At 37.0% G+C, this 20,393-nt stretch overlaps 1 protein-coding gene across 4 annotated transcripts in view; it reads right to left on the reverse strand.

Annotated features, from left to right (window-relative positions):
* Window positions 1-20,393, reverse strand: part of ANKIB1 (ankyrin repeat and IBR domain containing 1) — a 157,127-nt gene that overhangs the window by 93,646 nt on the left and 43,088 nt on the right. For 2 of the 4 annotated variants that reach the window (XM_070369867.1, XM_070369865.1), the window contains exon 2: window positions 6,790-7,067. In XM_070369867.1, the coding sequence (XP_070225968.1) occupies window positions 6,790-6,977 (188 nt within the window). In that variant the 5' untranslated portion in view covers window positions 6,978-7,067. Of the gene's footprint in view, window positions 1-6,789; window positions 7,068-7,986; window positions 8,006-20,393 lie in introns of those variants that run through there. The other 2 variants (XM_070369866.1, XM_070369868.1) reach the window with 2 other exon arrangements.

The raw sequence follows: 20,393 nt of genomic DNA on the forward strand, positions 1-20,393 counted from the left end.
AGGCTTCAGCAATACGTGAACCGTGAACTTCCAGATGTTCAAGCTGGTTTTAAAAAAGGCAGAGGAACCAGAGATCAAATTGCCAACATCCGCTGGATCATGGAAAAAGCAAGAGAGTTCCAGAAAAACATCTATTTCTGCTTTATTGACTATGCCAAAGCCTTTGACTGTGTGGATCACCACAAACTGTGGAAAATTCTGAAAGAGATGGGAATACCAGACCACCTGACCTACCTCTTGAGAAATCTGTATGCAGGTCAGGAAGCAACAGTTAGAACTGAACATGGAAAAACAGACTGGTTCCAAATAGGAAAAGGAGTACATCAAGGCTGTATATTGTCACCCTGCTTATTTAACTTAAATGCAGAGTACATCAGGAGAAATGCTGGGCTGGAAGAAGCACAAGCTGGAATCAAGACTGCTGGGAGAAATATCAATAAGCTCAGATATGCAGACGACACCACCCTTATGGCAGAAAGTGGAGAAGAACTAAAAAGCCTCTTGATGAAAGTGAAAGTGGAGAGTGAAAAAGTTGGCGTAAATCTCAAGAGTCAGAAAACGAAGATCATGGCATCTGGTCCCATCACTTCAGGGGAAACAGATGGGGAAACAGTGTTAGACTGTATTTTGGGGGGGCTCCAAAATCCCTGCAGATGGTGACTGCAGCCATGAAATTAAAAGACGCTTGCTCCTTGGAAGAAAAGTTATGACCAACCTAGATAGCATATTCAAAAGCAGAGACATTACTTTGCCAACAAAGGTCCATCTAGTCAAGGCTATGGTTTTTCCAGTGGTCATGTATGGATGTGAGAGTTGGACTGTGAAGAAAGCTGAGTGCCGAAGAATTGATGCTTTTGAACTGTGGTGTTGGAGAAGACTCTTGAGAGTCCCTTGGACTGCAAGGAGATCCAACCAGTCCATCCTAAAGATTATTAGCCTTGGGATTTCTTTGGAAGGAATGATGCTAAAGCTGAAACTCCAGTACTTTGGCCACCTCATGCGAAGAGTTGACTCACTGGAAAAGACTCTGATGCTGGGGGGGTTGGGGGCAGGAGGAGAAGGGGACCACAGAGGATGAGATGGCTGGATGGCATCACTGACTCGATGGACGTGAGTCTGGGTGAACTCTGGGAGTTGGTGATGGACAGGGAGGCCTGGCGTGCTGCACTTCATGGGGTCGCAAACTAAGCTACTGAACTGAACTGACTGATAAAGTATTTTAGTGTGTAGTATTTTACACACTACTATATGTAAAATAGATAACTATAATAATGACTGATTTTATAACACAGAGAACTCTACTGAAGACTCTATAATGACTTTTATAGGAAAAGAATGTAAAAAAGACTGGATACATGTATATGAATAACTGATTCACTCTGCTGTAAAGCGGAAACTAACACAACATTGTAAATCAACTATACTCCAATAAAAATTTTTAGAAAAGATCTCTAAGAGCCTTTGTTTATGTGAGAGATATTCATCATATTAAAAATTAAAATAAATTTATCCATTAAAAATAAACTCATTATATATTTGACATTCCTAATATCCTAAAATCAAAAATAACTGTATTTTTTTTAAAATTAAGTGAACACAAAGGCATTGTTTCACATGTTTACAAATCTTTTTTAACACTTGGCTAACAGAAAACAGATTCTCATAGTATTAAATCAGTTATGATATGTTTCGTTTGGGTTGATGCATATGAAGAAAATCCAGCCTTATATAATTAGAAAAGAGAGAAATGTTTTAAAATAGCCTTTTTAGATAAGTGTGACTATTCATATTTGATACCAAAAACTCAACAAGTGGTCATTTCTTAGATTACCTGCAGTGTAAAATCTGAAATCTTATCAATGAACTTTTGCAATGTTTAAAAATCTACTGGTTTACCTTATATTTTGAACAAATCTTTTACCCATGCATAACTGCAAAAAATCATATACTTACCTTGAAAAATACTAATTCACTAAGTTATACAGATCTTCTAGATTCTGTCACATTTCATTATAGAGTATTTTAAAAACTCATGTTAATTTATATCACTGCCAATCTTATTTAGTAAGTCCCTAAGTACTGGGAAGCTGTCAAGCTTAAGGCAGTAAATATAAGTTTTCAAAATTCCAATACTCACTGGCAAGCTCAATCATCTTTTACTGTTGTTATTAGTTTAAAATGTTTTCATGAAAAAATAAGCATCAACATTTCAACTCACACCTCAAACCACAGTACAAGTGTTATTCCTCAAAGCTATCAGCAGACAAGAGCAGAAGGACTTTGTGCATTCTTCTCATTTATAGACTAATAAAAAGATGTGTACTCAAGGACGGAGATTAATTAACATTAGTAATTCTACTGCTTCATCGAGGAAATTTTAAGTAAAATTGGCTTTTTTTTTTTAAAAACAGCAAGTGGCCGGCAGTGAGGAATACAGTAATTACTTAAGGTTCGGTGCCACTGCCTTGATTCACCCAAAAGCGTTGGCAGTTTTATCCTCCATTTTCTGCACTATCATCACAAATGTCAACACAGTGAAAAAGGCAAATAACATCTCAAAATTAGTATTGATTTAAATACTAAAAATAGTTTTGATCTACTTTACCTCTACAAGTCCTCAGAATGCACTTTAAGACTCATTGGATTAGACAGGAAAACAACCTAAATGTCCGCTGACAGACGAACAGCTAGAAAATATGTGGTGCATATATACAGTGAAATATTTACTAGTCAGCCATAAAAAAGAATGAAACAAAGCTCCTGGAGCAACATGGACGGACACAGAGACCACCATAATAAGTGAAGCAAGTCAGAAAGACAAAGTCAAACCTCATATGATATTACTGGATCTAAAATGTGATGCAAATAAACCTAAATATGAAACAGAAACGAAATCAAGGGCACAGAGAACAGACTGGTGGTTACCAAGGGGAAGGGGGTGGGGGAGGGCAGGAGTGAGTGTCTGAGATTAGCAGATGCAAACTGGTATATACAGAAAGGATAAACAACGAGTCCCACTGTATAGAACAGGGAACTACATTCAACATCCTGTGACAAACTATAATGGAAAACATATGAAAAAGAATATATGTATGACTGAATCACTTTATTGTACAGAAATTTATACAGCATTGCAAATCAACTACACTTGAATAAAACTAAAAAAAAAAGACTCAATGGATTAGATACATCTCTTAAATAAAGTTTTCCAATTTTATAAAGTATATTTTAAATTATACTATAAATGATTAAAAAGTATTTTCCTACTTGAGTTCTTTTATGTTAAAATAGACATATTACCTTAGTAATAACATTCAAAAACATTTTACTGTGGTATTCTAAGAAAGTTTTAATTAATCACATAAGAAGATCTGATATTAAATGTTATTGTTAGTGTTCAATATTCAGAACCTAAAGCAACAGTTTCATAATCTTACTGAAAATGTTCAAATCAAAAACAAAGACTGAACAGACTAATCAAGAGTTAATCTCCTTAGAGCATTACTGTTCAGCAGTGTATTTGTAATATTTACAATCCAATCAAAGAGATGAATTTAATAACAACTGGATGATTTAAAATCTAAGTTATAGGAATTTCTGAGAACAATACTGCAGGTCAGAACAGTTGGTAATGAATTCATAAAAAGGCAGAAATCAAGTAAGGACTTAAAGGACAGGGAATTAGAGAAGAAACAAGACATTTCAGAATCAGGGATTAACAATAAAGCTAAGGGGATGGCATTTTTAAAAGTGGGAAAAGCAAGAGGGAAGGCAACCAGTCTGACTGATATGATCATGTTGGAGAATAATGAGAGATTAGGCTGACTCGGCAGAATGAGGGCAGAGAAAAAATAAGGCTTCAGAAGCCAAGTAAAATGAGGCAAACAATAGTGTACCGCCATAGTTTTCTTATGACAGAACGTTGAGAAGGATAAACTTTTAGCAAGATTAACCTGAACACGAGACTTGAAGAGGAAAAGACTTGCAAAAGGAACATTTAGGAGTCAAGTACTTTCAGTACTGGAAGAAGAGGTTGATAAGAGTAAACAAACTTTTAGGCAACAGGAATGGAAAGACATGAACCCATCGGATAAGACGGAGTGAACTCTGCATTAGTAACAGGTTAGGTAAAGGAGATGAGTAAGTCAAGGATAATCTGAAGATATTTAGGGTTACAAATTTGAGAAATAATACTATACACTATGCTATGCTATGCTAAGTCACTTCAGTCGTGTCTGACTCTGTGTGACCCCATAGACGGCAGCCCACCAGGCTCCCCCGTCCCTGGGATTCTCCAGGCAAGAACACTGGAGTGGGTTGCCATTTCCTTCTCCAATGCATGGAAGTGGAAAGTGAAAGTGAAGTCACTCAGTCGTGTCCGACTCCTAGCGACCCCATGGACTGCAGCCTACCAGGCTCCTCCGTCCATGGGATTTTCCAGGCAAGAGTACTGGAGTGGGGTGCCACTGCCTTCTCCGAAACTATACACTAGGTATCATGAAACATAACACATTCATTTAATTATACAAGCTTAATATTTTAGAGACAAGGAAACTGAAATCCAGAGTAACTAATTTGTCTTGCTAATAAGTGTTTTAGGATTCCAGGGGGTGCTAGTGGTAAAGAACCCACCCGCCAATGCAGGAGATGAAAGAGATGTGGGTTCAATCCCTGAGTCAGGAAGATCCCCTGGAGAAGGGCACGGCAACCCACTCCAGTATTTTTGCCTGAAGAATCCCATGGACAGAGGAGCCTGGTGGGCTACAGTCCACGGGGTCACACAGAGTTGGACACAACTGAAACGACTTAGCACAGTAAGTGTTTTAGGCATTCCTGACATACAGGCTTATCTGACTATAGAGATAAGATGCTATCATAGTGTTGAAAGCCTAAAGACTACAGTCATCTGCCTAAATGGGCAGTTAGCTTTGCCATTTACAAGCTGCAGAGTTCTGAGAAGTTGTTTAATCTTTCTGAGCTTCAGTTTTCTCACTTCTGAAATGCGGATGATAAACGACCTTATAGCCCTAGAATGAGAATTAAATGAGACAAGGCACGTAGAGCAGTTAGTAGTGCCTAGAAAACAGTTAAGCCCTCAACACGTTTGCCATTATTTTATTAGTACAATATGTCAGTGTAATTAACATAGGGAACATCCATTTTTGAAAGAAAAAATGTAAAATTTCAAACAAGATTAGGTGGCAGTGGCTTCTAAGTGGGTATTTTTAGAGAAATGAAAATAAGAGATAACTGAAAAATGGAGAGGTAATAGAAATCTCTTTTTAAATCAAGAAATACCTATTTTATTTTTAAGAGGTTACAAAAACACCTACTTGATAATCATAGGCCTGAATAAACTAAGTTATGCATGGAATTTTTCTCATTTACGAATCCTGATCCTAAAGACAGTATCTGTGCAATGACTTAGAAAGGTTCTATTTACTTTGTGTAAGATACTACGCTAGACGCTAGAAGTACAAAGAAAGTCCTTTTAAAAAGCTGTAATTTAGGTAGGCAAAGAGTAGGTTTACAAATTTACAAAACCAATGGGTAGTGTATACCACACAAGTAATAAACAAAAAAGAACCACAGAAGTTCAAAAGAAGACTGAAGTTCCTTGCGGACTGAAGTTCCTTACAGGCTGTGACAGGAATAAGACAGATAAAGAATGCCTAGGACCCTGCTGTTAAGTCACTTTAGCCTGCCAGACTTCTTTGTCCATGGAATTCTCCAGGCAAGAATACTGGAGTGGGTTGCCATTTCCTTCTCCAAGAGATCTTCCCGACCCAGGGACTTAACCCGCATCTCCTACATTAGCAGGCAGATTCTTTACCACTGAGTCACCCGAGAAGCCCAGGACATTGAAGGAAGGCTAAAATTTAGGTAAGAAAGAGAAGGCTGAGAGGAGAGATACTCCCGGGAAACAGCATTATGAATGTGGCAGACAGAACACCCCTGGCATGATTCAGGGATACCAGAAACAGCAGCTTAATTTGAACAACAAATTTGTATAAAAAGAAATAGAAAAAGGATTGAAAAGCTTTTTGTCAAGTTCTAAAGTACTCAGAACGCCGATTTAAGAATTATATTTCACTGCATAAGCAAAGAATTGTTTCTTTCTCTTCTACCACCAGACTTCCACAGCTGCACAATCTACTACTAAAAACACTACATTTATTTTGGAACTACTTTTCTATCCTTTGCTTCTTTCATCTTATAAGTTAGCAAATAGCAAATTTAATTCCCATGTAATTAAGAAGAATTCACATACTGCTATCACTAATGCTTTCTTCCTAAAGAGATTTTTTTTTTAAGTTTCTTAGTATTGATATTTTCAGTTCCAAGAAAATGTTTTACTTTTAGAAAAGTCTTTTCTGGTAACTGAACCTTTTAAAAGAAGGAAACTCAAATCTTATCAAGACTAGGTAAGGGAAACACATCAGTTTTTCAACTTAAATTGCCTTGGACACCATTCCCTGCAATTTTTTGATAGATGACAAGTACTTTTCTAGAACTGAAACATTGTAAATTAAAACACTACACTGTTATAAAGAATTCATACTATGAAACATACTGAGGATCAAAATGTATTTACAGTAAAAAGAATATGTGAACTAACCTCAGAAATGAAACACATAATAAAAAAATCATACTTAATAATTTAGGCATATTCAGTTTTACAAAGTTTAGTTCACTATAATACCACATAAGGCATGTATTCTCAAAGACCAGAGCGGTTTTTTTCCCCTTTCTCTAATCTGTTACTAATTGGTTTCCAGTAATACTTACCCTAATATTCTATTCATTCCATGTCTAGCAGCATAGTGTAACGGAGTATTGTGCTGGTAGGGCTCCCCATAAGATGTATTTGGATCAAGGGATTCTTTTAGCTGAGGGTTGCTTTCGTATATTTGGCAGGCCAGGTTTTCATCACCATTGATGAGTGCTTTACGGAATTTGGTGGTTGAACTTCCCATGTTTTGTTTTGCTTTTTTCTGATAGGCAATGGCACTTTTTCCTTCACCCTTCAGCCACTTCTTAAATGCTTCTGCAACATGTTTCACATTCTAATGGAGGAAAAAAATATTAGATTGTAAAACCAGTAATTATGAAGCAGTATCCTAAGGAAAAAATACCACAATTAGGAATATTAATAAAATCTATGAAGCATATGTAAGGGAAAGAATTATGTTTTACCAAATTTATCTTAATAGCCAAAAAAAAATCTCTAATGTTTAATATTGCCCAAACTAACTTCTTAAACTGCAATATTTTCCCATACAGAAAGTGACGGTTTCACAGGCTGTACTTTATACTATAAAGTTACGTATATACATGGTCTTTTCAATTTTCTCCTTCACAGAGGCAGGAAATGAGTTTGATTAAAATTTATGGTTGAATACACTTAAATTCTTGTATAAATTACATATAAATCTGATTCAGCCAATTTCTAGGATAATGAAAAATACAGGAAATTTTGTTCATATAAGAACTCCAAAAAATGTTAAATTACAATAAAGTAAAATGAAATTGTTCAGTACTTAGAAGGACTTCAAAGAAAAGATTTTTCACATGTAAATACAGAGGGCTATACAACTCACAGCAAATGAATAAAACTAACTACAACTAATTACACTCAGAATAATGAAATAGTGATTATTCTACCATAATACCATTACATTTATTTTCTTCTACTGTAAATAATTCAAAACAAGGCTGAAAACATGAACTGTTTATGACTACTGTATTTGGAAAGAGGTTATAATAAAGATCACAGGTATTTACTACTGAAGCAATGTGAGGTGGGTAGGGGAAAGACAAGAAAACAATCATTTAATTTGGAGTATGAAATCTCAAACTAGCTATGTAATTGTAACTACCCTTCTAATGCCTCAGGTTACATCTATACAGTAAAAGGAAATAACCATTTCTTAAGGAAAATAGTCAGGATTATGAGAGTTACTTATTTAAGTACCTACCACAGACCTTGGCTAGTATGCTTAATAAATGCTAATTTTGTTCCATTCCAATAAATGTTTCTGAATCTAGTCTTCAGCCATTATCAAAACCAGTCATAAAGGAAACAGCCTATGCAAAGGAAGGTATGAAACAAAAGGTTTATTCAAATGGTGAGTACTGCTAATAGAAGATAAAACTGAAAATAGGTTGTGGCCAGACTAAGAAATGTGTCCTTTAACCGGTAAAGAATGGACGAAAGTGAAAGTGAAAATCACTCAAAGAGTAAGAAATATGTCTTTCCCTAATTTCCTGATTATCTTTTAATTGTGAAGGGCTCTATAATTTTTTTTTCTTCTTCATTTGGTGGCTCAGAGGTTAAAGCGTCTGCCTCCAATGCGGAAGACCCGGGTTCGATCCCTGGGTTGGGAAGATCCCCTGGAGAAGGAAATGGCAACCCACTCCAATATTCTTGCTTGGAGAATCCCATGGACGGAGGAGCCTGGTGGGCTACAGTCCACAGGGTCGCAAAGAGTCGGACATGACTGAGCGACTTCCCTTTCACGTTCTATAATTTTTGCTTTTAATAAGAAAGAAATATGTCTTTCTTATTCTTTATTTTTTGTGGATATAAGGTAACACTTCAATAGTATATGTGACATTTAAACTATACCTCCACTTGTATTACTTAATGTTTGCACTCAGGGATTTTTGTTTACAATGAATTATACTATGGCTCAAATTTTAAAAATTACAGTAAGAGGGTTAAGCTCAAGGGTCATATGTTAGGGGGGTGGAGGTGCATAGAACCAGCTGCTACAATAAGTAACCTTACAAGGGAGTGTAAGATTCCTCAATAGACTCTTCCAGTTCAACATTGTATTTCTAAAGGTTATCTTTAGTACCAGTTAAATTAAGAGTAGGAGCCAATTACTTTGTTGAAGCCAACCTTCAGCCTATAATAATGACTTTAAAAATAGTTTACTTTTGTAGTAAAAGGTAACATATTAGGAGATAGATATTTATTTTTAAACAACTTCATCTTCTATAAAGGATTTCTGGGAGTAGTTTATTAATTTAAGTGCACTTGAGTTTTTGAGGCAGTTTATTAACCTATCAATGAGGAAACTGGGAGACATGCACTGAATCACAGAAGTAGAAAAGACTATATTTAAATCATACCAGCCTATCTTTCCAAATAGGAAAGCTTTTGAACATTCATGGGTTGTTGCTTGCCTTCATCATTATCTTATTGCTCTTGTCCAAGTCTAATGCTTCAGTAAGACTGAAATTTATACTACAGAATGTACAGTTTACAGTACCTCTAAACAAAGCAAGGTTTAGTGCAGGTATCAGCAAACTTTTCCCATAAAGACCAGATAGTCAAGTATCTACTTGTGAGTCATATGGCTCCCTGAGTCATATGATCTGTCTTAAGTACTCAACTCGGCTGTTACAGCTTGAAAGCCACAGACAGTATCTAATCGTAGAATAGCTGCGGTTGTGTTCTATAAATTTAATTTACAAAAGTAAGATCCAAGATGTGGTCCATGAGCTGTAGGTTGCCAGACAACCCGTGATGTGGTGGAAGGAAAATAGCAGGTTTGGAATCCCACATCTACTTGTTAGTACTAATAACACAAATCATTTAACCTCTCTGTACCTTAATTTTTTCTTATGTAAAAAAGGTGTAAGGCCACCTACCCTGTGGAATTGTCAAGATTACCTAGGTTAAGTATGTAATACAGTGCATAGTAGGTACTCACTAAATTTTATCTCCTTCTCCTATCTGCAAGCCATTGGTTAAGAGTTGCTGCCTTTAAAGAACTCAATACTCGAATTTTTTTCAAAAGACAGTGAAACCTTAAGAAAAATGTCACCTACTCTAAGTTTTATATCAGAACTGATATGTACCTGGTAGTCTAAACTTCATCATTTATTAGGGGTCTGACCTTTGACAAGATAAAAACTACGTATTTTTTTCAACAGTCTTCTGTATCAAAGTTAACTCCTCTTTCACTTATTTTCTAGGTCACTGCCAGTATTAACAAAGGTCTCTCCAGTGTAACTGCACTTATAAATACTAAGTGAAAGGTATACAAAATTTAGAACAAAGCCAGAGCAGGAGACAGAATCTCACACTGGAGGTACATGGAAACACACAAATACACACATATAAGGCAGGGAGCAAGAGGTCTTTTGGAAAAGACCCTGATGCTGGGAAAGACTGAAGGCAGGAGGAGAAGGGGATGACAGAGGATGAGATGGTTGGATGGCATCACCAACCACATGGACATGGGTTTGGGTGGACTCTGGGAGCTGGTGATGGATAGGGAGGCCTGGCGTGCTGTGGTTCATGGGATCGCAGAGTCGGACACGACTGAGCAACTGAACTGAACTGAGGAGGTCTTACTCCAAAATGTTGCTACAAATGCAATATAGTTAAGTGATTTGGGAATTAGCTTGCCTAACTGCATATTAAATTGAAGTCAAGTGTGGCTTTAATCTTGGTGGCTTCCTGCAAGACGTTCATGAACATCTATCTGCAGTCTACAGCAAAACTTGTGGGTATTAGAGAGTACTATCAAAATGATCTGAGCTGAGAAAAACCTCTTAACTAAGACAGCAACTTCCCTGTAAGATGTATTCCAGAAATAAAATGTCCAGACAAACATGAAAGTATTATGCTGACAACTCTGGAAAACTCGCTGCGGCAGTTTGGCTGCCTGAGGTTTCTGAGCAACCAAGGAAAGAGATAATCCAGCAAATTCTGGCTGCTGCTGGATACCATTTATATCTATACAGCTTTCACTGTATGAAAAAGGATGCTGCAGTTAGTAAAGAAATGAAAACAGCTGCAAAGGGCAGCAACTGAGTGCCTCTTTTTGCCAAACTGGCAGATGAACACTGAAAACAGCTAGCATGAGGTCCATGGTGGAAAGCTGTTCAAACACGGGATACAACCACTGCACAGCATCACTCTTAGAGTTATTCTATTTCCTATTAAAACATAATTCTCTGCAATGATCAGAGGATTCTAAGTTCTAGATTCTAAATTCTAAAAATTTTCAAGTAGCTACAATTTTTCTTAGACGGTATTCAGCTTTCATACATTTGACTTTACAACCACTGAAAATATGTAGTGCTCAAAATGAATATTTTGGGCTCTAATGTTAAGATAATGTCAGTGAAGAGCTCAATTTTAGCAACTTTGGCATATCTGGTTATTTAGCAGTGTTTGCTTTCATAATTTTTGAATACCATATTGTCTTTATTTCCTGAACATAGGCAAAAATGTTAAGTTGGAAGCATTTTAGTGTGCTGTGAAGAAATAAAAGTCTTAAAGTTGATGCAACTGAGAAAAACAATTACTTATGCCTCAAACTGAGGATGCCTAAACTTAAATCAACTGTATATTCAATTAAAAAAAGATAAATATAACACACCATTTACAAAAGGTTAGAAATTTGTAAACAAATATTAAGAAGCAATAATTATGAGATGAAAACAAGATGGTGGAATAGAAAAGACTTGAGCTCACCTCATCTAGAACCTACCAAAAAAGATACTGTAGTTCCAAAGACAAAGAAAAAGCCACAATGAGATGGTAGGGGGGCAAATTCATAATATAATCAAATCACAACTTGCAAACTGCAAAATAATTATATCATGAAGTTCTCCTACAGAAGAGAAAGTTCTGAACCCCATATCACGCTCCCCCCTCCGGGAAGGACTCATGCAAGGACTCATGCGCTCTAGGATCTAAGGTGAAGAAGTGACTCCACAGGACCCTGGGAGGTCTTTGAAAGGTCTCCTGAGGAAGCGGGGGTCGGCTGACGCTCATTTGGGGACAAGGACGCAGTGCCAGAGGCCCTAGGTGGGGGCTCTTCTGGAGGTCACCATTTTGGCACTGGAACCTTGTCTCGCCTGTAGGCGCCAGTGGTGGGATGCCTCAGGCTAAAAAACCAACATGGTGGGAGCACAGCCCTACCCAACAGCTGACAGGTGGCCTGACGTCCTCCTGAGCCCACAACTGCCTCTCCACACATCCCTTGACAGAGCCTTGATAACCAGAGGGCTCAGGCGCCAGTCCCTGGACCAATCTCATCCACCAGGGGGCACATAATCCAGTAATCATGATACCTACTCAAAGGTGTTGAAAACCCACAGCCACACAAAAACCTGCAAATGGCTATTTTCTGTAGTTGTTTAATCACTCATGCATATCCAACTCTTTGCAACCCCATGGACTGTAGCCTGCCAGGCTCCTCTGTCCATGTGATTTTCCAGGCAACAATACTAGACTGGGCTGCTATTTCCTTCTCCAGGAGATTTTCCTGACCCAGGAATGGAACCCGTGTCTCCTGCACTCACAGGCAGATTCGTTACTGTTGAGCAACCAGGGGAGCCCACTTGGATGTCTACGGCAGCTCTATTCATAACTACCAAAAACTTGGGAGCAAATAAGATGCCCTTAAGTAAGTAAATGAATAAATTAACTGTGGTACATGCAGACAATGGTATAGAATTCAGCACTATAAAGAAATGAGCTATCAAATTATGAAAACACATGAGGAACCTTAATTGTACATTAGTAATAAAGAGAAGCCAAAAGGCTACCGATCACAAGATTCCAACTACATGACATTCTGGAAAAAGATAAAACTATCCAGTTTTAAAAAGATGAGTGATCACCAGGGCTGGGGGCAAGGGAAGGCTGAACTGCTAAGAGTCAGACACGACTGAGTGACTTCACTTTCACTTTTCACTTTCCTGCATTGGAGAAGGAAATGGTAACCTACTCCAGTGTTCTTGCCTGGAGAATCCCAGGGATGGGGGACCCTGGTGGGCTGCCGTCTATGGGGTCGCACAGAGTCGGACATGACTGAAGTGACTTAGCAGCAGCAGTAGCAGCAGTGAATTTTTAAGGTATTGAAAGTATGCTGTATGATATTCTAATGATGGAATATCATTATATTAACAATATAAATAATACATGCATATTATTATAATAATTAATATATTATTTATACATGTCTATATTATTAGTACATGTATCCAAATCTACAGAATGTTAAACACTTAAGAGTGAATCCAAAGGTACGCTGGATTTTGAGTGATTCTGTCGTGTTAACGTAGGGTTCACCAGCTTAACAAGTCGGCCATTCTGGTGAGTACTGCTGATAATGGAGGGGACCATGCATGCATGGGGTTAGGGGTATGTGGGAAACCTCAGTGTCTTCCTTTTAATTTTGCTGTGAAACTATAAAGCCCTAAACAAGAGATTCTTAAAAAAAAAAAAAAAAGACCAGAATCTTAATCTTTATGTTAATCTCTGGGCATTTGCTTCCTTGACAATACAATGAACACGAGTTACTGTGAAAAATAAAACTGAAAGTAAAGTATTTAGCACAGTGACTAACAAAGAAGGCATTTCATAAGTCTGTGTACTTTCCCTTGGGTGTGTGTGCGTGTGTGTGCGCTTTTCCCAGAAGCCACTTCATAATTACTTATTGGTTCAGAACTTTAGGACAGTTGAAAGAGTTAGAAATTTAACCAACAGATAGGTTGTAAATGACTGTCCAAATCTAAGTTGTGAGAAAACTTCCAAATAATATTTTATCATTATGTACTTATAACTCATTTCTGAATAGTGCTGGAAACTAAAATTACTTAAGTAAACCAATACACATGCATTAAAAAGAAACAAACAGAAAAGACAAGGAAATATATGCCAAGGACACAGGATAAATTTATGTTAGCCTTTTATGACAACTAAATTAAGGAATCTAAATAACATTAGATGAGATTTCTAAAATTTATAGGGAACTCACAGAACAATCAATCCACATTCACTGCTGGTGTGCCTGTGTGATATAGTTTCCATAATGTAGGGATATTTTACCTCACTTGAAAAATGTTAGGTTAAAATTAGTTCATTTTAAACCAAAATTTTCATTAGTTCAGTTCAGTTGCTCAGTCGTTGTCTGACTCTTTGCGACCCCCTGGACTGCAGCACGCCGGGCTTCCCTGTCTATCACCAGCTCCCGGACTTTACTCAAACTCATGTCCATGGAGTTGGTGATGCCTTCCAACCATCTCATCCTCAGTCGTCCCCTTCTCCTCCCACCTTCAATCTTTCCCAGCATCAGGGTCTTTTCCAGTGAGTCAGTTCTTCATATCAGGTGGCCAAATTACTTACACATACTTATAAGTATACTTATAAGTATTTCATACTTCTACAAAATTGACAAATATATTATTTAATATTGTTAAAAAGGTTTATTCCCCACTATCAAGATCCTGATTTTAATTAGGGTGTTCTGCCCACAGGAAATTCAAGACTAAGAGGAAATCAATTCTTTTTATGCAAACTAATGTTCTCTCAAGGTTTTCCTATTAAAAATGAGCTTAAAACTTCATAATGATTCTTATAATTTACAATGTTAGAAAGCTCTAGGGAAAATTTTAAAAATTAGAAGAAAAAGTAACACTGAAAGTATGTGAGTACCTAAAATCTATGACTTTAAACAGTATATTCTAAATATACGTTACTAGTATTAGAATTATGCTACACATAAATGATTCTTTTAATTGTTACTATCATAGTTTTTATTTACTATGTTGAGTATAAGTTGAAAGTATGGTACTGTCTGGTCTTCCTAACTTCTGAAACTGTGTATGCATGTTAAAAATGGAATCAAATTCCAATTTTTGGAGTTTTAAATTTTGTAACATTTACAGATAAACATCTGATCTCTCAGCATTGGAAAGTTATTAGCATCATCTACTATAGAACCATACGAAGAGAAGTGGAGAAAACAAAAGAAGGGAAGCTGCCAGTTTTCTTCTCCTGTCTTTTATTCACAATAAGCTATCTGAAGATCACCAACAGGGAAAAGGATGAGTGATTGATAATCTCTGATGTCAACACCCTACTTATATATTCAAGTGAGAGGGAAACCCAGGGGGTAACAAAGCTTGGATCTTGCTTGCTGATCATCCTCCAGATAAAAGTGAGATAAATAAAAACATCATTGTTTTTCTATTTCCCAAATATAAAATGGATCCCTTTTCCAAAATTTCATTTTCAGTTCCTTGTATGGAACTTAAAACCTAATTTTAGAAACTGCTTCATTTTATTTCTAGAGCGTATCTAAAGAAAGTTATTTCAATGCATGAAAATTCATAAACTAAGTGTTCATAACTCAAGAAATAACAGAACTTACAATCTCCTCAAAAAAGAAAAATCACTAGAAATACCTATAATGCAATAAATGAATTACACTTCAAAATAAAATCACAATGAGTTTTAAGTCTTAAAAAAAAATCTTTTCAATATCTCTTATCATAAACTAGTCAAATAGAGTATTATTTTAACTCTCAATTTAAGAGGAGAATATATGTCCACTTGAATCTAAAATATACAAAAGAAAATTATTCTAACACTCAAACACACAAGTAGCTCAACTGCTTTTAAATTTTCAATTTCCAAGAAACTATGAACAAATGTTTCTCAGTTTAGCTTCCAATTAAGTAAATTATGGTAAATTCATTCAACAGAATGCTGGGATACATTAATTAAAATCATTTTTATAATTTTATATTCTGTGGAAAAAAGCCTTTACCATAAATGTTATATATACTATCATCACCACTTAAAAAATATATATTTATAGAAAAAGACTAAGGAAATACGTATTACCCTATTAACTCTGAAGGGAAGAATTATGCCAACTGTACTGGGAATTCTTCCTCTATTCTTCTTGGCATTAACAAAAAGTATTTAAAATAGATCTACTAACAATGGACATAATAGGGAGAACTTGACAAGAATATAGTAACAGTAGGATTTTAACACTCCACTTACCATCAATGGACACATGATCCAAACAGAAAACCAACTGGGACACAATGGCATTACATAACAAACTAGACCAGTTGTACTTAACAGTTACAAAATATTCCATCCAAAATCAGCAAGATATATATTCAAGTTCACATGGAATGCCATCCAGAATAGGTCATCAGGCAAGTCCCAATGAATTTAAAAGGACAGAAATCATATCAAGCATCTTTTCTGATCTCAACAGTATAAAACCAGGAATCAAATACAGGAAGAAAAATGGGAAAAACAAAAACAAATAGAGACTATACATCTCAGAAAACAAGAAAAATCTCAAATAAACAAGCTAAACTATCACGTAAAAGAATTAGAAAAAGAACAAACAAAACTGAAAGTCAGCGGAAGGAAGGAAACAGTAAAGATCAGAGACAAAAAAAAAAAAAACAAACAAACTAGAGAACCCCTCTACAGAGAAAGGAAAAGAACAACGAAACGAGTTCTTTTTTTCAAAGATAGAATTATTAAGCCTTTACACAGGCTCGTTAAGAAAAGACAGAGGACCCCAATAACAAAATAATAGGTGAAAGAGGAGAAATTACAATCAGTATCACACAAACATAAACAATCATAAGAGAATACTATGAAGAGGTAAATGCCAACAAATTCAGCAACCTGGAAGAAATGGATAAATTCCCGGAAACATACAATCTTGCAAAAATGAATCAGGAAGAAACAGATAATTTGAATAGACTGATACTAGTATTAAAACGGAGAAGGCAATGGCACCCCACTCCAGCACTCTTGCCTGGAAAATCCCATGGACGGAGGAGCCTGGTGGGCTGCAGTCTACGGGGTCCCTAAGAGTCAGACATGACTAAGTGACTTCACTTTCACTTTTCACTTTCATGCACTGGAGAAGGAAATGGCAACCCACTCCAATGTTCTTGCCTGGAGAATCCCAGGGACGGGGGAGCCTGGTGGGCTGCCGTCTATGGGGTCACAAAGAGTTGGACACAACTGAAGCAACTTAGCAGTAGCAGCAGTATTAAAACTGAATCAGTAATCAAAAACCTCCCAACAAAGAAAAGTCCAGAACCAGACAGCTTCCCAGGTGAAGTCTACCAAACATATAAAGAAGAGTTAATACCTACCTAGCCTTCTCAAATTATTCGGAAAAACTGAGGAGGAGGTCACACTCCCAAGTTCATTCTAAAGTCCACCACTACAGATATCAAAACCAGACAAAGACACTATGAAAACGAAAATTATTTCAATATCCTTGATAAATATAGAGGTAAAAATCCTAAACAAAATATTAGCAAACCAAATTCAACAATATACAAAAAGGACCATAAATCATGGTCAAGTGGGATTCATTCCGGGGATGGAAAGATGGTTCAACATCTAAAAATCAACCAATGGAATGAATCATGTTAACGAAACAAAAAATAAAAGTCACATGATCATCTCAACAGGTACAGACAGACCACCTGACAAAATTCAACTTCCCTTCATGAGAAAAACCCTCAACAAAGTTGGCATGGAGGGAACATATCTCAAAATAACAAAGTTCATTTATAACAAACCCACAGCTAATTCATATTAAATGGTAAAAGTAAAAAAACAATCCCAGTGATGGCAAAAGTAAAAAAACAATCCCAGTGACCACTGCATCAAAAAGAATGAAATACCTAGAAATAAACACACCAAGAAAGGAAAAACCTACAGTCTGAAAACTATAAGACATTGATAAACGAAATGGAAGATGATACAAATAAATGGAAAGGCATTCATATTCATAGACTGGAAAGATTAACATTGTTTAAAGGTCCATAAACCTAAAGCAATATTTATCAAAACAACTCTTGACAAATGTCACAAAACTAGAACAAAAAATCCTAAAATTTTCTGGAACAGAATCACAAAAGGCCCCAAATAGTCAAAGTAATCTTGAGAAAAAAGAACAAACCTGGAGGTATCACACTCCCTTAACTTCAGAATATACTAAATGCTACAGAATTTTTAAAAAAAAAAGCTAAGGCTCAGTTCAGATCAGTCCTGTCTGACTCCTTGTGACCCAATGGACTGCAGCACGCCAGGCCTCCCTGTCCATCACCAACTCACAGAGTTTACTCAAACTCATGTCCATTGAGTCGTTGATGCCATCAAACCATCTCATCCTCTGTTGTCTCCTCCTGCCTTCAATCTTTCCCAGCATTAGGGTCTCTTCAAATGAGTCAGTTCTTTGCATCAGGTGGCCAAAGTACTGGAGTTTCAGCTTCAGCGTCAGTCCTTCCAATGAATATTCAGGACTGATTTCCTTTAGGATGAACTGGTTGGAATTCCTTGCAGTCCAAGCAACTCTCGAGAATCTTCTCCAACAGCACAGTTCAAAAGCATCAATTCTTCAGCACTCAGCTTTCTTTATAGTCCAACTCTGACATCCATACATGACTACTGAAGTCATAGCTTTGACTAGATGGACCTTTGTTGGCAAAGTAATGTCTCTGGTTTTTAATATGCCGTCTAGGTTGGTCATAACTTTCCTTCCAAGGAGTAAGCATCTTTTAATTTCATGGCTGGAGTCACCATCTGCAGTGATTTTGGAGCCCCCAAATATAAAGTCTGTCATTGTTTCCTCTGTTTCCCCATCTATTTCCCATGAAGTGATGAGACAGTATGCCATGATCTTAGATTTCTGAATATTGAGCTTTAAGCCAACTTTTTCACTCTCCTCTTTCACTTCCATCAAGAGGCTCTTTAGTTATTCTTCACTTTCTGCCATAAGGGTGGTGTCGTCTTCATACCTGGGGTTATTGATACTTCTCCCGGTGATCCTGTTTCCAGCTTGTACTTCATCCAGCCCAGTGTTTCTCATGATGTACTCTGAATATAAGTTAAATAAGCAGGGTGACAATATATAGCCTTGATGTACTCCTTTTCCTATTTGGAACCAGTCTGTTGTTCCATGTCCAGTTCTAACTGTTGCTTCCTGACCTGCATACAGGTTTCTCAAGAGGCAGGTCAGGTGGTCTGGTATTCCCATCTCTTTCAGAATTTTCCACAGTTTATTGTGATCCACACAGTCAAAGGCTTTGGCATAGTCAATAAAGCAGATGTAGATGTTTTTCACGAACTCTCTTGCTTTTTCGATAATCCAGCAGATGTTGGCAATTTGGTCTCTGGTTCCTCTGCCTTTTCTAAAACCAGCTTGAACATCTGGAAGTTCACGGTTCACGTATTGCTGAAGCCTGCCTTGGAGAATTTTGAGCATTACTTTACTAGCGTGTGAGATGAGTGCAATTGTGCGGTAGTTGGAGCATTCTTTGGCATTGCCTTTCTTTGGGTTGGAATGAAAACTGACCTTTTCCAGTCCTGTGGCCACTGCTAAGTTTTCCAAATTTGCTGGCACATTGAGTGCAGCACTTTCACAGCATCATCTTTCAGGATTTGGAATAGCTCAACTGGAATTCCATCACCTCCACTAGCTATGTTCGTAGTGATGCTTAATAAGCACCACTTGACTTCACATTCCAGGATGTCTAGCTCTAGGTGAGTGATCACACCATCATGATTATCTGGGTCATGAAGATCTTTTTCGTATACTTCTTCTGTGTATTCTTGCCACCTCTTCTTAATATCTTCTGCTTCTGTTAGGTCCATAACATTTCTGTCCTTTATTGAGCCCATCTTTCCATGAAAAGTTCCCTGGTAACTCTATTTTTCTTGAAGAGATCTCTAGTCTTTCCCATTCTATTGTTTTTCTCTATTTCTTTGCATTGATCGCTGAGGAAGGGTTTCTTATGTCTCCCTGCTATTCTTTGGAACTCTGCATTCAGATGTTTGTATCTTTCCTTTTCTCCTTTGCTTTTTGCTTCTCTTCACAGCTATTTGTAAGGCCTCCTCAGACAGCCATTTTGCCTTTTTGCATTTCTTTTTCTTGAAAATGGTCTTGATCCCTATCTCCTGTATAAGGTTATGAACCTCTATCCATAGTTCATCAGGCACTCTATCAGATCTAGTCCCTTAAATCTATTTCTCACTTCCACTGTATAATCGTAAGGGATTTAATTTAGGTCATACCGTTATGGTCTAGTGGTTTTCTGTACTTTCTTCAATTTAACTCTGAATTTGGCAGGAAGGAGTTCATGATCTGAGCCACAGTCAGCTCCCAGGCTTTTTTTGCTGACTGTATAGAGCTTCCCCATCTTTGGCTGCAAAGAATATAATCAATCTGATTTCAGTGTTGACCATCTGGTGATGTCCATATGTAGAGTCTTCTCTTATGTTGTTGGAAGAGGGTGTTTGCTATGACCAAACAAACAGTTCTCTTGGCAAAACTCTAAATTTGCCTGTTATTCCAGGTGTTTCTTGATTTCCTACTTTTGCATTCTGGTCCTCTATAATGAAAAGGACATCTTTTGGGGGTATTAGTTCTAGAAGGTCTTGTAGGTCTTCATAGAACTGTTCAACTTTAGCTTCTTTAGCATTACTGGTTGGGGCACAGACTTGGATCACCGTGATGTTGAATGGCTTGCCTTGGAAACAAACAGATTTCACCCTGTCGTTTTTGAGATTGCATCCAAGTACT

This window comes from Bos mutus, chromosome 4 (genome assembly GCF_027580195.1).
Source record: "Bos mutus isolate GX-2022 chromosome 4, NWIPB_WYAK_1.1, whole genome shotgun sequence".
Lineage (NCBI taxonomy): Eukaryota > Metazoa > Chordata > Mammalia > Artiodactyla > Bovidae > Bos > Bos mutus.